An 18,875-nucleotide genomic window follows, 5' to 3' on the forward strand; every position below is an offset into this window, starting at 1 on the left:
CAGGACCCTGGGACCATGACCCGAGCTGAAGGCAGTCGCTTAACCAACTGAGCCACCCAGGTCTGCCCCACTCACCAACATTTGCATTTCCAAACATACTTCAAAAACTTAAACAGATTCCAACCAAGATCATCAACAAGGTGACCTGAGGTTGTGAAACCCAGATTCAAAGTGTGTTAGGACTCCAAGGAGGAAGAGAGGCCACCCAAGTTCCAGACTTTTCTCAGCTTGGCTCGCCACCAGTCAACAAGCCAGGACTCTCCGAGGTAGCCCAGAGCGTCCCACCTGTTTTTCCTTGTAGGTCTCGAAGGATCGACAAGGATGAAAAGCCACAGCCACACACATATGCCTCATAAAGTTTGCTTCTCCAGTCCCAAACTCTAAGGCTTTTTATTCTAGGTGCAAACCAAAGCAAAGAGTACATTTTAAGAGGGACAGAATGTATTCTGTAATAATGGGAGCATACTAACAACATGCTAAAGTCTAAAAAAAAAACAAACTCCCATTCTCCGACTTTGCCCTGCTGGACTCAGTTCATGGTGACGTCCACACGATTATTTCACAACTTGGGGTTCGCAGGACATTTTGCAGTAACTGACTTCCTTGTTTTCCAAAAGCCCTCAGCAGATGCTCTTTTCCTTGCCTGAGAAGGGAGACATCCTGGGCGGGCTTCTCACGTGCTCCCACAATGGGCCATGCAGCACTGGGGAGGTGGGGGGCGGGAAACCAAAGATTTCCCGACACGTGCAAATAATATTCAATTTTAATTTCAGTGTGCCTAGTTTTATTGGAAGGCAGCTGCACCTGCTCATTTACATTTAGCATGTGGCTACTGTCTCTACAAGGGGAAGTAGAGTGGTTCTCGTGGGCAGGATGACTGCAGAGCCTATAAAATATTATATAGACCCTTTATGTAGAAAAAGTGTGCTGACCCCCATCCTAAAAGGCCAAGATTGCCTTTTAATCATTTTTGCAAATCTAGTGCTGTGATCATAGCACATCCAAAAGTGTGGAGGAAAACCCACAACTGCGTAGCTCAAAGTTCATCAAAATGAGCCTTGTTTCTTAAAAGCAAGTGATTAAATTTGCATTTCTTTTTGGGGAGGGGTGGTGTCATAAACCACTTAACACACAGCTCTGTGTTCTGTTCAAAGCATCACTAGATGTGTCATTGTATTAAAAAAGAAAAAGCAGGAGCGCATGGGTGGCTGGCTCAGTCGCTAAGCATCTGCCTTCGGCTCAGGTCATGATCCCGGGGTCCTGGGATCGAGTCCCACATCGGGCTCCCTGCTCTGCGGGAAGCCTGCTTCTCCCTCTCCCACTCCCCCTACTTGTGTTCCCTCTCTCGCTGTGTGTCTCTCTGTCACATAAATAAATAAAATCTAAAAAAGAAAGAAAAAGCATATCAGTTCACTTTATGAATGATTTATGGTAACACAGGGCTTGGAGCTTCTTCCCTACTCGCAGCACTGCCTTGGGAGAGAAGCCTTTATTGAAACCTAACTGATGTAGCAACAGGATTCCTTCCTTTCTCCCTTGGGTCAGGGAGTCCACTGTAATGTCTAAGGGAGGCCCCCACAGTTACCAGAGGGCAAATTGAGAAGGCACCCTTGTCTTGCACCCTCCTTCTGTGAAAGCCTGCTTGCTGATGGCACAGTGTGCACAATGCAGTTATCACACCCTCCTTCCCAGATGTCAAGAAAACGAAGGCCTGCATGGGAAGCAATGTTCTCCAGCAAAAGGTTTTCAAATTTCTACCCCCAACAAGAAATGAGGTCGTCTTTCTCATTGGATGCATTTTTTTTCTCTCGTCCACTGAAATACCAGCACGTTGTTAATCAGGCCCTTCCCTGACTTTTGGCTTCCTTCTCTATCACACACCACGGGAGTCCAAGCTTTGATCGTGATCGTCCACCCCGCAAGTGCCAGCAGGTCAGTGGGCCATCAGGGCGTCTTCCCAGTGCCCTGGCCTCACACCTCCAGTCCCGAGTCCCAGGGAAGGGTCTGGAAAACACTAGCAGAGTGGGGGCAGGGAAGCTCCCCTTGCACTGTCCGGGGCTTGGCAGAACACACAGCCATTATCCCCGGAGAAATGCTTTATTCCAGCCCCAAAAGGCCCCTTCAGAGCTCATTGGTCCCTGGCCGCGTCCCGCCCCCGCCATGGCCCTCGGGGCGCGAGTCAGCTTGCAGACCTCGGGCTGCGGGCCTCCTCGCGCCCCTCCCAGGAACCCGCCCAGGGATTACCCGGCCTCCGGAGGGGTGGGCGGCTCCATCCGAGGGGCGGGGCGGGAGGAAAGAGGAGGGGCGGCGCGGGGGTGGCCCCTCCGGCCCACAATGGTTGCCATGGCCACCACCAGCTGCCCGGGCCCAGAGGCCGCCCAAGGACGTCCGCAGGCGCCCCGGGGCACAGAGGCAGCAGGCGTTAAGGGCGTGGGGTCCAACAATCTTTTATTTCCAAACTCGGGGTTAACTCTTTCCCATCAACAGCATCTCTAACAGGATCAAGGATGAAGGTGCAGACCTAACAAAGACAGTCTCCCGAACAAAAGATTACAAAATACATATATATACATCTGCCTATTTTATAAAACAGCAAAATTCACCAGTGTTGCAGGAAAAAAAAAAATCCCCACGTGATTTCAGTCCATAAAACAGCCTTTGGCCGTCTATGCTGCCTTAAAAACCCCAACTCAGGATGCACCTAGGAGAAAAGCAGTTCCTCGCTTAAAAAAAAAAATTTAAAAATTCCCCCTTTTTTTCCTTCCAGTTCAACTTCCCCCGTGCATTCCTAGGAACACGCAGAGGATTAACTGTGAAAACAAGCCCCAGCTCACTTCCCTCTGCCTGTCTGTGAAGGCTCACACAGAGGATTAGGCCTCAGAAATTTTCATCCCTAAACTTCTGGGCACTTGCAAACTGTCCTCCTGCCTCCTTCAAGGAGGGGCGTGAGGGCTTGGGAAAGGATCAGGGAACAGTGTACTTGGCCAAGAACTGGAATGCCAGGTGGGGCATGGGGGTGGGGCACTAAACACACCTGACACCTTACAACCTAAAGTCTAACCTGCCGGGTAAAAACAAGTAACAGCCCACTGTACCAAGAGGTGCTTCTGTCCCCTGTCCCCTTTTACCATAAAGGTGACAGACAAAAGAAGTCTCTGTATTTGACCTCCCACCCTCTCCCAGATACTGTGACGTTAGGTTTTAGGCCGAAGCCGTGTTGCAAAGACAGCCATATGGTCCCTGCCAGGGTAGAGCCTTTGCTGCTTCTGTCTGGGTCAAGCTGCCGCTCCTGGCAAATATTTCAATAGCAGCCTCTAGAAAACTGCCCAGGACAGCCCTCCAGTTCAGGGTCACAGATCCTTCCAGTTGATGGGCTCCTTGCCAGACTTCCGCAGCAGCTCATTGGTTTTAGAGAAGTGTCTACATCCAAAGAACCCTCTGTACACGGACAACGGGGAGGGGTGCGCTGTCTGCAGCACGTGGTGGCGTTTCTGAAAGAGAGGGAGAGGAGTCACGGGCGGCACGTTTGGCCGCGTGCCCGGATCTTACGACCCCGTAATCTCACTGCTAAGAATGCAGTTGCTGAAGGGCCCCACGATGTGTGTACCTATCCGAAGACGCAGGTGGAAGGGGGTTTGCGGCAGCATGGCTTGTACCAGGTAAAGCTTCATCTAAATCCAGGGTTACGCAACTGGCTAAAAATAGTTTTCTGAACTTCCTACAATGGAACACCACAAGGCTACTAGAAGAATAAGGCTGAGCTACATATGCTGATAAGGGAGAACCTAAATATATCAAGTGGAAGAAAAAAATGTAATGGCCTAAGTTTTTCTGGAAAAAGACCCAAAACACTATTTATGGTAGTTCCGTGAGGTAAAGAAATAGTGGAAGGCATTTACTTTCGGTTTTGCACTTTTCTGTGTTACCTGAATGGTCTACAAAAACAGAACACTGATTTTTTAAATGTCAGCCGTACTTTCCGGAGCAGGAAGACTCTGGACCACGTTTGTTTTCTTCTTTTCTGTATTTAAATAAAAACCACCTCCCAACTAATTGTTTTCACAGCATCCCTGTCTTCAAAGAGCTCAGTCCAGGAGGGGCCATAACCACAGGAGGGCAGCCCAGTGTGGTGCAGAACCCGGAGCCTGGATCCAGGTGGCCTGGGTCCGTTCTGACTCCGCCCTAGAGAAGTCAATGAATCCAGGCCGCAGGTCCTTCTGCAGCTGTGAAGGGGATCCAACAGCGCCTAGCTTACGGAGATCCTGTGCGGCAACCAACAATGCCCGTGTGTATTGGGAGGGTCTGAGAGGTGACACAGGTTGAGTGCTTACTAGCATGCCACCTGCCATGCAGTTTGGGCTCCTGAAAATGTGAGCCGTGCTGGGCTTTGAAGGATGAGTGAGTCAGCCTCTGGAAAGGGGAGGCAGGATGTTCAAAGGCAGGCAGGGAAAGGGGAGGCAAGAAGAGGTCGAGGTGCTCCAGTCAGCCTGGAGCGGAGAGAGAAAAAGGGGAGCTGTGGCCGAGAGGCAGCTCCAGACCCCAGCCCGCCAGCCCAAGGCAGGGCCTTTCAGGCGGACCGCACCCGACACTCCAGCAGGATCAGGTGATGGCCTGAACCAAGGCCAAAGCGGCCAGGTGAGGAGGAGTCTGAGAGCAAGGGAAGGCTACGAAGGAATGCCCTGACAGGGTATGGGGAGGGGAGAAGGGTGGGGAGCAGAGATGAAGAAGGGAAAGGGGAAAGGAGGGAGGAAGGGGTCACAAATGCTATCCGATTTCTGGCTGGACAAGCACGTGGTGGTACTCTCTTTCCCGGGGGATCCACAGGAGCCAGTGTGGCAAGGCTGGATGAGCAAAGGAGAACCTACCTTGGAAAGCGTGGTATCTGGTGTGCCCGGGGTCACGGGTAAGGAGGCAGCGGAATACACAGACCTAGTGCTCGGGGAAAGCTACCCAGCTGGACATGCACCTGGCTTCTAATCATCACGCTACTCTTACAACTGTTTCCTGTCAAACCAAACCATCTTCAGTAATAAAAACTACACACACGCTGAGTAGGAGCTACGCAGACCATAGAGATGGGAGAGCACTCCCATGGAGCGCTTACTTATCTCCATGCTCCGACCTTAGCAGTTACTTCATTCGTGCCACATTTTACTCCTACTATTCTCTACCTCAAAACACCTGAAAACATCTTGTTCATCCACACAGAACTTTCGACTCATCCTGACTCTCACACTCCACTACTGTTCACATCAAGACTTAGGAAGGCGACATCAGAAACGATAAGCTAGCGCCTACCCGAGCAGGGAAAGCAACTTAACAGAGGGGACTCGGCTGGGAAACTTCTCGCTGCGTACCTTACTATCCTATTTCATTTTTTTTAATCATGTGAACCTATTACCTTAAAAAAAAACTAAATAAGATGAAAACCAATTCCATTTAAGAGAAAATGGAGAAGTGGACAGACTTGGGAGCGGGTTGCCAGCGTGGAACCCGAATACACCCCCACCGGGCCCCTAGATGAGCAAGATGAGCAGGCTCCGATCTCCGCCCCGCCACTCACCGCAACTTTATCACTCTAATACTTTATGAGGCATTAAGCGAGATTCTGCAGGGAGAGTGCTGGGTGTGATGCCAGATGCGGGGTGGGGGATTCAGTCCACTTGGCCATTCCCGACAGGCCAGCTACCAAGCTACTGTCAGGTGACCTCACCGAACCCCTTTACTTCACTCACTGCACTGCATACTCGCTGACTTCTCCCCGACCCTCGCTTCTGAATCCTGGGTCTCCCAGCAGCCCGGACCAAGGCTCACCTTGGATGCTTGCCTCCCCCCGCCCCCCCACCTCTCTCCTCCACCATGCTGTCCTCCATCCAACCCTCAGCCCCGGTCTATCACAGCCTAGACAGAAGTGACAGTGGCTCACTCCAGTGTGAGGAGTGTCAACAGTGAGCAGCAGGACTGGGATGTGCTCAGGAGCTAAGGGGATAGGATTTGCTGGCGGAGTAGGTTTAAGGGAATGAGGGAAAGGATTCAAGGATGGCTTCTGGTTTTTCATCTCAGCACCAGGCATGTCGGTACTTCCATAAGGACACAGAAGGAGCAGAGGAGCGCGTGGGGGGTGTGGTCCTTGCCTTACTGCACCGTCTGTTTTAGTGAGTGGAGGCCGTTCTCATTCTATGTATGTAGCAAGTGTATGCTTATAGTACTATTAAATCAGAAGTTGGCCCTTTGCTTTCTTCACACACAACTCATCATTCCTATGTCTGAATTTTGCTTCCATTTTCAATGGGAAACCTGACCCTCATTATAAGCCTTTAGGGAAAATAAATTTCACCCTGTGCCATGGGTTTTCCAGAACCACACGCAGGGATTCCTAGTATTTTCTAAAGTGGTTTAAAATGTTTAAAAAACACAAGACAATACCAGAGTGGGAGACAAACTATGAGACTCTTAATGTCAGGAAACAAACAGGGTTGCTGGAGGAGAGGGGGGTGGGAGGAATGGGGTGGCTGGGTGATGGACACTGGGGAGGGTATGTGCTATGGTGAGCACTGTGAATTGTGTAAGACTGATGGATCACAGACCTATACCCCAGATAGAAATAATACATTATATGTTAATAAAAAAATATATAAAAACAAAAAAATAAAATGTTTAAAAACAAAACCACCATACCCTGTTGATGGCACTGCCTTTCTTCTGAGCATAAGAGCCCCAGAGCAAGAAGACAAGGCCACTGGAGTTCTCATTTAGCCAGGACACGACCGCATCAGTAAACTGCTCCCATCCTCTCTCCTTATGGGAATTAGCCTGATGTGCCCGGACCGTGAGCACAGCATTGAGTAAGAGAACACCTATGGACACACACCAAAGAAACAGGTTAAGAGGCAAATGAGTCAAAAGAGAGAGACAGAGAGGAAGACACACACACAGTGCAGCCCTCTGAAATCAGCTTCCAGAGAGAACATCCCAACATGACTGGTGGGTGCCTCTGGGCAACATCAGAGAGCACTGTCCTTTCACCTCTGCAATTTCATCATCTTCTGAGTTTGTATCAATGACTAGGCCTTACATGTGTCATCAGAGTTGTTTTATTTATTTTTAAAGAGTTTATTTATTCATTTGACAGAGAGAGCGAGAGAGAGCACAAGCAGGAGGAGTGGGAGAGGGAGAAGCAGGCTTCCCACTGAGCAGGGAGCCTGATGTGGGGCTCGATCCCAGGACCCTGAGATCATGACCTGAGCCGAAGGCAGACGCTTAACGACTGGGCCTCCCCGGCGCCCCATCAGAGTTGTTTTAAAAATACATCCCAAGGGGCGCCTGGGTGGCCCAGTTGGTTAAGCGTCCAACTCTTGATTTCGGCCCAGGTCATGATTTTGGAATTGGGAGAGTGAGCCCCCATGTCGGGCTCTGTGCTCAGTGGGGAGTCTGCTTGAGATCCTCTCTCTCTCAAAATAAAATCTTAAAAATATACATGTATATCCCATGTGACATTAAGTAACCCTAGAAGATAACAAAAGGAAACCGAAACATTTCACTAAAACAAAAATCCAACCATAAGAAACCAAACAGTCAACATTCTTTTCTTATCCTGGTTATAGTTCATTTGTAGAAAGGAAGGAAGGAGGGAGGGAGGGAGGAAGGAAAGGGAGAAAGACAGACCTGTAAATAGGTATTAAACACAAAAAAACACAGCCCTAGTGTTGAAATGAGAAAGGCGAGGCCATCTCCTAAATGGTCAAAGTTAGCAGGTAAATTTAAAATATTGATAACAAGGGGCCCCTGGCTGGCTCAGTCAGAGGAGCATGTGACTAATGACCTCACGACCTCAGGGTTGTGAGTTCAAGCCCCATGTTGGGTGTAAATATTAAAGATAAATAAACTTAAAAATAAGTAATATTGAGAAACAAATTTTTCTCTTTTGAATTATGATTAAAACATGAAAGAAAACATTGGCTAGAGGATAAAAAGGGGGATACATTTTTTTTTTTCTTTCTATAAATGCAGCCATTTTATGTGAGTGCTCTAGTTCTTCATGTTCTTTGCTAAACATAAGCTAGCAGGACATAAGAGAAGTGTGTGCTGAAATCCGTCCAAAGCACATCTAGGAGTGGTTGGCTCACCTTGCTTGGCCCACCCGGATAAATCTCCGTGACCAGGATGAACGAAACCCTCTATGTCTGTAGACAGCTCTTTATAAATGTTTTCCAAACTGAAAACAAACCGGAAGAAAAAGAACGGGATCTTGAGCACAATTCTGAAAATTCAGTAGCCCCCAACATACTTGAGGATCACAGCCTGCGCCACCAGCCCTTGGAGGGGAGAGCGGCAAGAACCTCGCAGATTTATGAGGACGCACCGTCATTCCTTCTGATAGGAAACCTTGCCGAAGATCTTTATTTTGGTTTAGGCTCAGATTTAAGGAACAGCGCGCTTTGGAAGATTTAAGTACATCAGCCCAGGAGTTACTACCTCTCAACTAATATTTATGGTTTGGTATGTTTCTGTATTGGTTATATTCACATATGTTGTCTGTAAAATTCCCCGAAGCCGTAGTTTTTAACCAGGGGTGATTTTGCCCCCTAGGCGACTTCAGGCACCGTCTAAAGACATTCTTCATTGCCATTTTACTAGCGCTCTCTGGGGGCGGGGGTAGTGTTGCCGGCATCTAGTGGGTGAGGCCAGGCATGCTGCTCAGCATCCTACAGTGAGAGCACAGAACAAAACCTCTCCTGCACAAAGACCCAAACCCTGATGTCAACAGTAACAAGACAGAGAAATCTTGCTCCAAAGGCTACTGAATGTCCCCCCAACAAGTGTACCTAGAACCTGCAAAGTACACATCTGAAAGTAATCACACTTGGACCCGAGCCATCTGTCAAGCAATCGTACCTGGGTGGTGGTGGAACGGGTCTTTGAACACTAAAGCAGAGCCCATGGGCTTGGTTGGGTCCATGATACGGATCCTGTCCCAGGATGACAACCTTCACCTGTGAATACCAGGTGCCAAGAAATTAAATACTGTCGCACGAGCAGGTTAAACAAACACCTGGCTGATAACCTGTACAAAGGACCACGATGATGAGAAAGGCAGCCCCCCTCTCCCCGACCCAAACTAAGAACCCCTGGAAGGCAGTGGGTGACTGAGCCCCATTACTTTCCACTGTCAAATTATCCTTCACTCCATCACCTGCTACACAGCCCTGCTCCTTCTCTGATGCAGGTGTGTGAAAATAAGTCCACCTCCTTCATTTTTCAGATTACAAAAATATGCCCTTGCCCAAGTACAACCATCCAGAAACACACAAAGTGGCTCGTTGTCTTCACTCATCCCTATTCCCTTCCTGATTCAACCCTGTAAAATTACCTATATAACTGGGGTGAGGGTACTCATGACCCTACATTTTTGTGGTTCTCACATCATGCATTTTAGGCATCCTCAATGCCCAGAGTGCTCAGTCACTGACAGCTAGTTGGCTTATTTCCTAGTTTTTTCCATCACAAAAAAACAATTCTATAAACACTCTAGTATGTATTATCTTTACATCCTGTTGTTTTTATTTCCATGGAACAGACTCAAAATAGGAGGTGCTGGTCCAAGGACAAGTGTATTTTAAATTTTCATAGACACGTACCAAATTGCTTTTTCAATGAGTTGAAGCTACTCAAATTCCCTACCAGCCACATAGGAAGATGCCTCTTCCCCCCATATCCTCTGAGGTATGAAACCAGAAGAGAATGAGGTCAAAGGGCCACGGAGAAGGTGGCAACATGCAATGAAAGTAATAAGATCAAGGTCACGGGCGGTTTTAAGATACAGCTAGTCCTTCTGATCTGCTGCCTGCCCACCTCTTCTTCCTTCTCAGAATCCTCCCATAGCCAACATATACTATATCCTTCAAAACCCAACCTTCAGACATCAGGAACCTTTTGTGGACCTCCCTGTTGCTACCATTGATGCTCACTCTGAACGCAGGAGATTCTCCCTCATGAAGCAGCCTGTCCCAGCAGGGCAGCTCTTGGGTTCTCGTGCTGGATAAGGGAGGACCTTGAAGGAGCCACTCCACCTCCTCGACCTTCCTTCCACCTGCTTCTCTGTGAAGAGGCCTCGCTGGGCCATCTGATCCTCAGCACTTTCACGCTCTCCTATTCCTCTCTGTTGACACTGGTGATTGGTATTCAAAACAGGACCCACAGCTCAAACAAGGCACAAACTAGTACCGAATTTAAAAGGACTTAAGTTTCTTTAACTTTATAAAACCAAGAGCTATATTCAAAGCTCTTGCTTCAAAGTGAAAAATGGTCAAGTCTGCAAAGTATTAAGTGTGGCAGCTTTATCCACAAGGGTCATTCACCTATTTCACTTCTATTTGGTGTAACAGACATAGCACAGGATCACAGGATTCCTGCCGTCGTCATACAACATGAGGGAGGGAAAAGGAGAAGAATAGAATATGAGATCTCCAGCATAAGCAGAAACCAAATGTACTGGACAGGAAAACCAGATCAGAAAGGTAGTGGGCAACACGCCTCAAGGGAGGTGCCGTAGATAGATCTAGTTGGCTTTTCGACAGGCAGAAGACTGTCACACTATCCAGCTGTGAAGGAGGAGAGTTGGGGGTGGAGGGAAGGCCGGAAAGTCTAACTGGCTATTTTCATGTTCAGCTTCTATGGTTCATAGAGTGAGTGTAAAGCCATAAACAAGTTTCTGAGCAGGAGACTGAAGTGACCAGACCAACCAGCAGCCGGTATATAGAATGAACCAGTGCAAAGAAATGCTAACAGGATAGTAAAACCGTTTGGGCCAGAAGTCAAGAGCTTGAAAGCATCAACTATAAAAGATAGAAATAGGGAGCTGCAAGTTAAGGTGAGGGGTGGACTAACCAGTTGCAAAAGACCTCAGTGCTTCATGCCTGTTTCCTCAACATCACCACAAAAAGACCTAACGTTGGTATGCCGTTGGTTTCAGGGATTAAATAAAATACAAAGAACTAGAGTATATAGACACGGGTCTATGTACAGATATTCCCTTTTTTGCGGCACGGACAGCACATGCTTCAAGTTAGAAAGCTAACAGGCTAACACATAGCCAGCCAAACTTCACAATTTCATTATTTTATTTATTACTCCACCACGGACAGGCACTTGCCTGCAGCGTCGGTAACTAACAAGTACATACTATTTGACTCCCATACCTCTTTTTACTAAAACTCACCACCAGCCTGTACTTACATGTCTTATGTCACACATCTGGGTCCACGTGAAGACTTGGTGTGGAGGTGGATAAACAGTGTAATGTTTTCTTTCTTCCGCGACAAATCCCATTAGCTGGCGTAAAGACAAACCAGATTTCAAATCAGAATCTCACCGCCAAGTGTTAAGAATCCAGTAAGGAAGCTTCCAGTGGAAGCTACCGGGAGCATTATCTGGCTCTCCGCCACGTTTTACATCCCAATTCTCTCGAGAAACAAAAACTTGACTCGCAGGTCACCAAAGATGTCCCTCCGCTTCGGTGCCCTGCCCCTTTGTTTGGACCGGGTCTACGTGGATTGGTCTCGCTGCTTTCACTTCCTATTAGGTGACAGGCCCTCCCTCTTTTTGTAAAGGCGGCACCAGGTTTCAAGCAGTCTGGTTTGCGGTTTTACTGTGCCGCCCTTTCCTGGAGAGCAGACCCGCTGAATGGTTTACAAAAAGCCATGCCATCTTACAGTCTTTTAAAAACTTCAATAAAGCGTACGAACGCCAAACGCCGTGGCTGTTATTTTACCTAAGTCTTACCGGGAAAAGGACGTAAGAGAGGGAACACAGGAGCCTACAAACGTGGACTCTCCGCAAGCTACCCTAGCAGGACCGAAGGGCCCGCAGCCTCCAGGTTTACCTTGATGAAATACGGTTTCCCGAACTCCGCGCTGAGAGGCTTCTTCCAACTCTCCCCGAAACCCACCGGCACGTTGCGCGCCGCGAGTCTGAGCAGGGCGGCGGCCTTGTTTTTCTGGATGCGGATCAGCTGCTCAGCGCTCAGCGGCGAGGAGGGCGGCGTGCCGGGGTCCTCCTGCACGGCCCGGGCCTTCTTGGGGGGGCTGGCCTGCAAGTGGTCCCCGCATAGGCGGGTCATGAGCTGCAGCGGGCCGCGCCCGGGCGCCAGCAGCTGCCGCCCCCAACCCCACGGCCCATTGCGGAGCACGCCCATTCGCGGGGCTGCAGCCTCCACGCGGTAAGTCGCAGCAAAAGCGGGCTCTGGGCGTCGGGTCCGGGAAGGAACCGCTGCCCCGGGTTTTGAATTCTAAGTTGCAGCAGGTAGAGGGGCGGTGAGCAAAGCCCGCGACGTCTCCCGTGGCGTTGGCGGGAAGGGAGGCCCTGACCCCGGCGCCCCGCCCCCGGCGTTCCCACGTGGTCTTTTCGCGGTAAAAACCTCCCGTGGTGAGTCCCGCCCCCCCTCCCCTCTGATTGGACGGCGGGCCGAGCAGGGAGGCCCCCTCGCCTCTGATTGGCGCCGTGGGCCCCGAGGTCCATCTCCATTGGCTGGCCCCTCAGAATGGCCGCCAACCGGGAACGGCAGAGGCTGTTTTGAACACGTGCAGTCCGCTTTGAACGCAGGGACCCAGCTTACCGAGTCGGTGGCGCGTCCCTGCAACCCCTCGGCCGAGCGGGGCCCGTCGCCCTCCTCCCCGTCCCTTGCCCCCGGTGCCCTGTCCCCGCCGCGCCTCACCGCCGCATCCCCGCTCTCCTCAGCTACCGCCGCCACGCCGGTCCCCGGGTCGGCCGGCTCGGGACTGCGGGCACGTCGCTTCCCGGCGGGGCTCGGGGAGAAGAAGGAGTAGAGGGTCTTCTGGCCGATCATCCCGGAGCCGAGGAGAGCGGACGCGCGCTGCCCGGGGAACCCGCCGTATGCACCAGCTGCGGCGGTCCGAAATTGGCGCCAAACGGCCCGCGCATGCTCCGTCCGGGGGATGGGCGGGGGGTCGGGGGCGGTGGGGGTCGGCGGGGGTCCTAGTGCGCATGTGCCAGAGGAGCTGCCGGGGACGCCCCTGGGGCCAGGTGGGGCTGGAAGCCTCAGGTGGTAGGCGGGTTCCTTGGGTGCGTTGAGCTCCTGTGCTTACTCTTTCATTCATTGTACTCAGCCATCACACCCCTGCCTTGGGGCCCGTCCCTCCACCTCTACCGCGGGTGAAAAGGAGAAAAAAGTACCTGCCCCGAGGGGTTGTTGTGGGAGGGAAATTAGCATTAAACCAGCCATTTGTTTTGCTCTCATCCTGTTTCACAACCTATTTTACTGGCAGTAAACTAGCGCCAAGTGCGGTCCTGCGTTTTGCCTAACCTGTAAGGTCTGAGGGAGACTTTAACTGAGGTCTTGAAGATTAAACTCCAAGTCTGCATCCTCTTCAAGGCACCCCCGCAACTCCGGTACACCTGCCATTCTTCTTGTTCCCGCGTTCCCTCCCCACATCCAAACCGACAGTGGATCCTCTTGGTTCTATCTAAAAAATAAATCCCAGATTCAACTGCTGCTCTTCATCACCTGGCTACAATCCTGGCTACAAGATTTTCTCTAAATCTTCATCCTTTCCCTCCCCCAAGCCCCTCTACTGGTTCTTCCCCCAAACCAACTGCTGCTCTTCATCACCTGGCTACATCATGGTAATCCCCAGGTAAAAATCCTCCCTTCAGTTTCCAACTTTTAGAATAAACCCCAGCTTCTTACCCTGCTGGCAGAGCTGTCTCCCTCTAACCCAAGCCCTTACTACTGTGAGGTGACTGACATAGCCAGCTTGTCCCTTGTGTGGCCTGTACTCTCTTGCATGCACTGTCCCCCTACCTGGTAAGCTTTGGGTCTCAACTCAGGTCCCTTCCTCTGAAAGGCCTTCTCCTGCCCACCCCACCCCCCATTCTAGCTGGTCACGCAGTAGCTTCTGTACTATCTAAAATTATCGTATGCATTCTTTGCTTGTTTGTCTCCATCTCCAAAATTTAACCCTGCTGAGGGCAGATGAGGTGGGAAACAAAGGCAGAAGGAAACAGATAAAATTAAACGTCCTTAGAACCTGCAGCCCGCTGACAAATACTTGAGGCAGGCAGAGTATAATGTTCCTCCCGGAAGTTCCAAACGGTCTTTGTTAATGCCTTCCTTGCTAGAGGAAAAAGCAACCTTAGTTTGACAATGCCAAGACCTCGGGTATCCTGTGAGTCCTCTTTAGCATATGAAAATCCTTTTGGAACTTCCCTTATCTTTACTTTCCAAAGGCTATCTATTGTATGGTTTCATTCATAAGAAATTCTGGAAAAGGGGTGCCTGGGTGGCTCAGTAGGTTGTGTCTGCCTTCTGCTGGGGTCGTGATCCTGGAGTCCTGGGATCGAGCTCCACATCGGGCTCCTTGCTCAGCGGAAAGCCTGCTTCTCCCTCTGCTGCCCCCCCTGCTTGAGCTCTCTCTCTCTGAAATAAATAAAATCTTTTTAAAAAATTCTGGAAAAGACGGAACTATAGGGACAGGAAACTGCTCAGTGGTGGCCAGGGGCTCGGGGGTTAGCATCGGGCGAGGGCGAGTTTCTAACTAAAAGGCTTGGGGGAATTTTGTGGAGTGACAGAACCATTCTTGATCATGATCGTGGTGGTGGTCACACAACTGTGTACTTCTGTCAAAATCTGCACAACCGTGCACTAAGAAGATTCAAAACAAAGGCCCCGAATCCCACGGAGCTTTCATTGCACTGGGGGAGACAGAGAGTCAACAAAAATGAGGAGCAGTAACAGAATCTGACGTTTGTTTGGAGCACGAAAGCATTCCTGGCCCGTCCTGTCATCTAATCCTCACAGTGCTCTCACCGCGGAGGTTTTATAGCCCCCACTGTGCAGGGGAAGCTATTCAGGCCCAGGGACGGTAAGCGACCTGCAAGAACCACACAGCCCGACGGGTGGAGACGAATACAGAAGCCATGGGGTCGTGCTCCCACCGGGTGGCCCACCTCCCCAGGGAGTTAAGTGGCTAGGCGGAAAACCTGCAGTGCCTGCAGCGCGCCCAGGAGGCCAACAGGTGGCGCCAGGGAGCCGCTCACCGCACTGTTCCGCCGAGGTGCCTACATTTCCCAGCGGGCCCCCCGAAATCCACCCGGAAGTGACGTTGCGGCCCCGGTGTTGGCTCTTTCCCGCCAGCCCCGCCTCCGGTGTTTGCCGGGCTCGGGGCGGCGCGGCCGCTGTCTGCGGTGTCCGAGAGAGCCCCCGCCCCCTGCTCGGTGTCATAATCCTTATTTTCTATCGGAGTTCGGCGTGCGTGTGACCACGTGTAACTGTTTTGGGATCAGATTCTGAATCCTAGCCGTTCGAGGATCACTATACTTACCCAAGGGCATACTGGCGTGGGAGGGCCGGTCAGTAGTTGGGGGCGGGGGGAAGGAGACCGGGAATCTGCTTCTCTGGGTGACTTTGGGCAAACCCCTTCCCTTGTCCAGGCGTGCCAGGGTGGGCTTTCTTGAAAAGGTCAGGTGCTTGGTGGGTGGAATGCAGGCAGTTGGGGTTTTGCAAAACAGCCAGCTGACTGTGATGCATAGACAGGTGTGGGGGACCCAGGACATCCTGAGCGACCCTCCCAACTTCAACATCCTCTACTTCCTTTCTAGGACATGGTGTTAAAAGTGGGAACTTGAAAACACCGAGGAGAAGTTCTGTGGGCCCACTTGGCCACCAAGCCAATTTTTGCATCTGGGACAGAGCCTGGGCAAACTCTCTCTCTCTGCCCTGCAGCTGGCTCCCAGGCGTGTGCTTTAGGGAGACAGAATGGACAGGTTCCTGGTGAAGGGGGCTTTAGGGGGCCTTTTGGGAAAGAGGGAGCGAGAGGTGAGTGGAGAAGGCCCAGCAGGGCTGAGAGGAGACGAGGAGAGCAGCAGGAAGAGGCCCAGGGCAGAAACCCCAGGGAATGCAGGCCCCCTGGCCGGCCCCAGCTGGCGGCACATCCGAGCGGAGGGCCTGAGCTGTGATTACACAGTCCTATTTGGCAAAGCCGAAGCGGACAAGATTTTCCAGGAGCTGGAGCAAGGAGTGGAGTATTTTACAGGTAAGCCGAGGACTTCGGGGTGTGTGTTGAAGACTTGTTTGACAAAACTAGTGCTCTGTGTTTGGGGAAATCTGAACCGGTGACTTCATTAACTGATTCAGCACATACTCTCTGGGCATCTGTGGGCCGAGCACCATGTTGGGCGCCTGGGATACAAACTGGAGAAAAGTTTGCCTGCCCACCAGGAGCTGACAGACTTGGGAATGATTTGCCACCTGGCTGCTGATTAGAATCAGCTGGGAAAGGTAAAAAACAAAAGGGATGCTGGGTTCTACCCGAGACCAGCTGAATCAGAGTAGCTGGGGCGGGGTGCAGCCTGAGCAGCAGTGTTTTTAGAAAGCCTCCAGATGACTCTAAAGTGCAGCTGGTCTAGTAGGAGAGACAGCAAATAACCAGGTAATTCCCCCACAGCGGGGGTTCTGAGCATCACCCCGGGGGGCGGGGGGGCCTTTGTCGCTTCTGAGAACTGGGATGGCTGGAGCCCTCCCCCACGGTGTAGCGGCTGTTTCCAGGGCCTGCTGATGCTGTTGGTCCGGGAGCACACGCTGAGAACGGCTGCAAGGTGGCAGCGCACGTGGAGGCAGAGAGAAGCACACGGGAGACCCCAGCCCACAGCCTTAACTGCGTTGGCTTCATCTCTCTTGGGGGCCCCACACCCTTAGTCCCCATGGTTGGCAGAATCACCCTAGCGTGTAGCCTGACTTCAGTTTGCTTGCATTTCAGCCTCTTATTATGCTTCTACTGGAGTTAAGGCTTAAAATTAAAGCATAGTGTTAAAAAAAAAAAAGAAAATTGGACGAGAGCGTGTTTCTCTAAGTGTAGGACAAGAACCACTGTTCTTACGTGAACATTTTGGGGAAGCCACAGTGATTTCTGTCCCTGGTCAGGAAGTGAAATGTTACTCCTGTTTCAGTTTCCTTTCGATCCTGAATCCTCAGGGAGCAAGCGTGTGGGTTACTCGCCTGCCTGCTCTTCTGAGCTGCCGTGTTTTATCTGCACAGGTGCGCTGGCCAGGATCCAGGTGTTCGGGAAGTGGCACAGTGTGCCCAGGAAGCAAGCGACCTATGGCAACGCGGGGCTGACCTACACGTTCTCGGGCCTCACTCTGTCTCCAAAGCCCTGGATCCCAGTTCTAGAGCACGTCCGGGATCGTGTTTCTATGGTGACAGGAGAGACTTTCAACTTTGTGCTTGTCAACAGGTGACACTCTACCTGGTTTTTTCCTTTTCCTTTTTCGGCTATTGGACTGAATTGTATAAATCTGCTTCTTCTGAAGGCGGGAGTTTAGGATTCCATCATTTTTTTTTTAAATTTAAATTCAATTAGCCAACATAGAGTATTAAGTACATCCTTAGTTGCAGATGTAGGGTTCAGTGATTCATCAGTTGCATATAACACCCAGTGCTCATCACATCATGTGCCCCCCTTAATGCCCATCACCGGTTACACCATCCCCCCACCCACCCCCCCTCCAGCCCTCAGTTTGTTCCCTAAAGATAAGATCCACCATATTTTATTCATTTGTACAACAAATCCCTTAGTGCGGCAGGGATGTGGCCAGGAGAGCATCAGCAGTTGGTCCTTGTGGAGGCCACGCCACAGCGGAAGTGAGTGGTGATTCTCTCATGAACAAACCGTTGAACAAGATCATTTCAGACGCTGATAAGTGTCTTAAAGAAAATTAAACAGGCTGATATTGCTAAGAATGGCCAGGAAGAAGGGGTCTAAGTTGAGAGCAGGGTTTCGCACCAGCAACACTCTGACATTTTGGGCCGGATACTTCTGTTGTCGGGGCTGCCCTGTGCTTTGCAGGATGTGAGCAGCCTCCCTGGCTTCCACCCCCTGGATGCCAGGAGCATCCCCTCCCCAGTCACAGCCACCAGAATGTCTCCAGACACTGCCGAGCGTCCCTTGGGGGGACAGAACTGCCCTGCTTACCAACCCTGAGTTTAGGGGAAGGTGGTTAGCGGAGGGCTCCCTGAGGTGCTGAGATGACATGGAATGAGGGAGCAAGCCACACAGACATCCTGAGGAAGAGCAGAGGGGGCTTGGAGTGTGTAAGGAGCGGAAATCCCACTGATAACTGCTGGAGCAGCAAATGAGGGGAGGAAGAGAGGGCTATTATGAGCTCAGAGACGGGCAGGGGCCAAACTGGCAAGGAGTCAGGGTTTTTTATTCTAAGTAGGGGAGAAACCATTTGAAGGTTTACATACATGAACCGGGAAAACCCCAAGACGAGTTTTTGGCTGCTTTTGGTGAGTTACATTTTAAAGCACATGATCAAACAGGACAAGATCGAGTGGAAGTGCTTCAGGCTTGGCTCATCTGTGGACCCAGATGAGGCCCTCCAGCCCCCACAGACCCACAGCAGGGGCTGCTCCTGGCACCTGTCACGCTGGGGGAAAATGAGGATTCTGCCCTGTTGGCGGGTCCCAGGAGAGGGCTGTTTTGTAAACTGGGCTTGTGTTCTCACTGCAGGTATAAAGACGGCTGTGACCACATCGGTGAGCACCGAGATGATGAACGAGAACTGGCTCCCGGGAGCCCCATAGCTTCTGTCTCCTTTGGGGCCTGCAGAGACTTCTTCTTCCGGCATAAGGACTCCCGGGGGAAAAAGCCCACCCGGAAGGTGGAGGTGGTCAGGCTTCAGCTGGCCCACGGAAGTTTGCTTATGATGAACCACCCGACCAACACTCACTGGTACCACAGTCTCCCCGTACGGAAGAAGATTCTAGCCCCACGGGTCAATCTGACATTTCGCAAAGTTCTGCCCACTAAAAAGTAAAAACTTTGTCGGTGGTTTGTTCTTCTCTTTTCTCCTTCCCT

At 51.1% G+C, this 18,875-nt stretch overlaps 2 protein-coding genes across 7 annotated transcripts; one reads left to right on the forward strand and one right to left on the reverse strand.

Annotated features, from left to right (window-relative positions):
• Window positions 1-2,431: 2,431 nt before the first annotated feature.
• UNG (uracil DNA glycosylase) lies at window positions 2,432-12,922 on the reverse strand. Of its 3 annotated transcripts, none has more exons than XM_064578539.1 (7): window positions 12,614-12,921; window positions 11,882-12,088; window positions 11,236-11,331; window positions 8,896-8,993; window positions 8,127-8,215; window positions 6,679-6,857; window positions 2,432-3,491 (listed from the first exon to the last, which is right to left on the reverse strand). In XM_064578539.1, the coding sequence occupies exons 1-7, from the start codon at window positions 12,842-12,844 to the stop codon at window positions 3,351-3,353; spliced, it is 1,041 nt and encodes a 346-aa protein (XP_064434609.1). In that variant the 5' UTR covers window positions 12,845-12,921; the 3' UTR covers window positions 2,432-3,350. The 3 variants fall into 3 exon arrangements, with proteins under 3 accessions (XP_064434609.1, XP_045743422.1, XP_064434610.1); XM_045887466.2 differs by having other exon boundaries at window positions 12,713-12,920; XM_064578540.1 differs by lacking the exon at window positions 2,432-3,491 and adding an exon at window positions 5,845-6,587 and having other exon boundaries at window positions 12,614-12,922.
• Window positions 12,923-15,122: 2,200 nt separating this feature from the next.
• On the forward strand, window positions 15,123-18,840 carry ALKBH2 (alkB homolog 2, alpha-ketoglutarate dependent dioxygenase). 4 transcript variants are annotated; one of them, XM_045887464.2, is made up of 4 exons: window positions 15,123-15,265; window positions 15,616-16,049; window positions 17,051-17,249; window positions 18,528-18,840. In XM_045887464.2, the coding sequence occupies exons 2-4, from the start codon at window positions 15,773-15,775 to the stop codon at window positions 18,832-18,834; spliced, it is 783 nt and encodes a 260-aa protein (XP_045743420.1). In that variant the 5' UTR covers window positions 15,123-15,265; window positions 15,616-15,772; the 3' UTR covers window positions 18,835-18,840. The 4 variants fall into 4 exon arrangements, with proteins under 4 accessions (XP_045743420.1, XP_045743419.1, XP_045743421.1 ...); XM_045887463.2 differs by having other exon boundaries at window positions 15,130-15,366; XM_045887465.2 differs by having other exon boundaries at window positions 15,131-15,281.
• Window positions 18,841-18,875: the final 35 nt, after the last annotated feature.

Source organism: Mirounga angustirostris, unplaced genomic scaffold (assembly GCF_029215605.1).
Source record: "Mirounga angustirostris isolate CCGP_5_RB_7025 unplaced genomic scaffold, mMirAng1.0.hap1 SCAF_14, whole genome shotgun sequence".
Lineage (NCBI taxonomy): Eukaryota > Metazoa > Chordata > Mammalia > Carnivora > Phocidae > Mirounga > Mirounga angustirostris.

Coding starts and splice junctions, on each gene's coding strand:
- ALKBH2 (XM_045887464.2), top strand. CDS start 15,773: ATGGACAGGTTCCTGGTGAAGGGGGCTTTAGGGGGCCTTTTGGGAAAG. Junction 16,050..17,050: donor AGGAGTGGAGTATTTTACAG/GTAAGCCGAGGA, acceptor TTATCTGCACAG/GTGCGCTGGCCAGGATCCAG. Junction 17,250..18,527: donor AACTTTGTGCTTGTCAACAG/GTGACACTCTAC, acceptor TTCTCACTGCAG/GTATAAAGACGGCTGTGACC.
- UNG (XM_064578539.1), bottom strand. CDS start 12,844: ATGATCGGCCAGAAGACCCTCTACTCCTTCTTCTCCCCGAGCCCCGCC. Junction 8,994..11,235: donor AGATGTGTGACATAAGACAT/GTAAGTACAGGC, acceptor TGGTATTCACAG/GTGAAGGTTGTCATCCTGGG. Junction 6,858..8,126: donor ATCCGGGTGGGCCAAGCAAG/GTGAGCCAACCA, acceptor GTGTGTCCATAG/GTGTTCTCTTACTCAATGCT.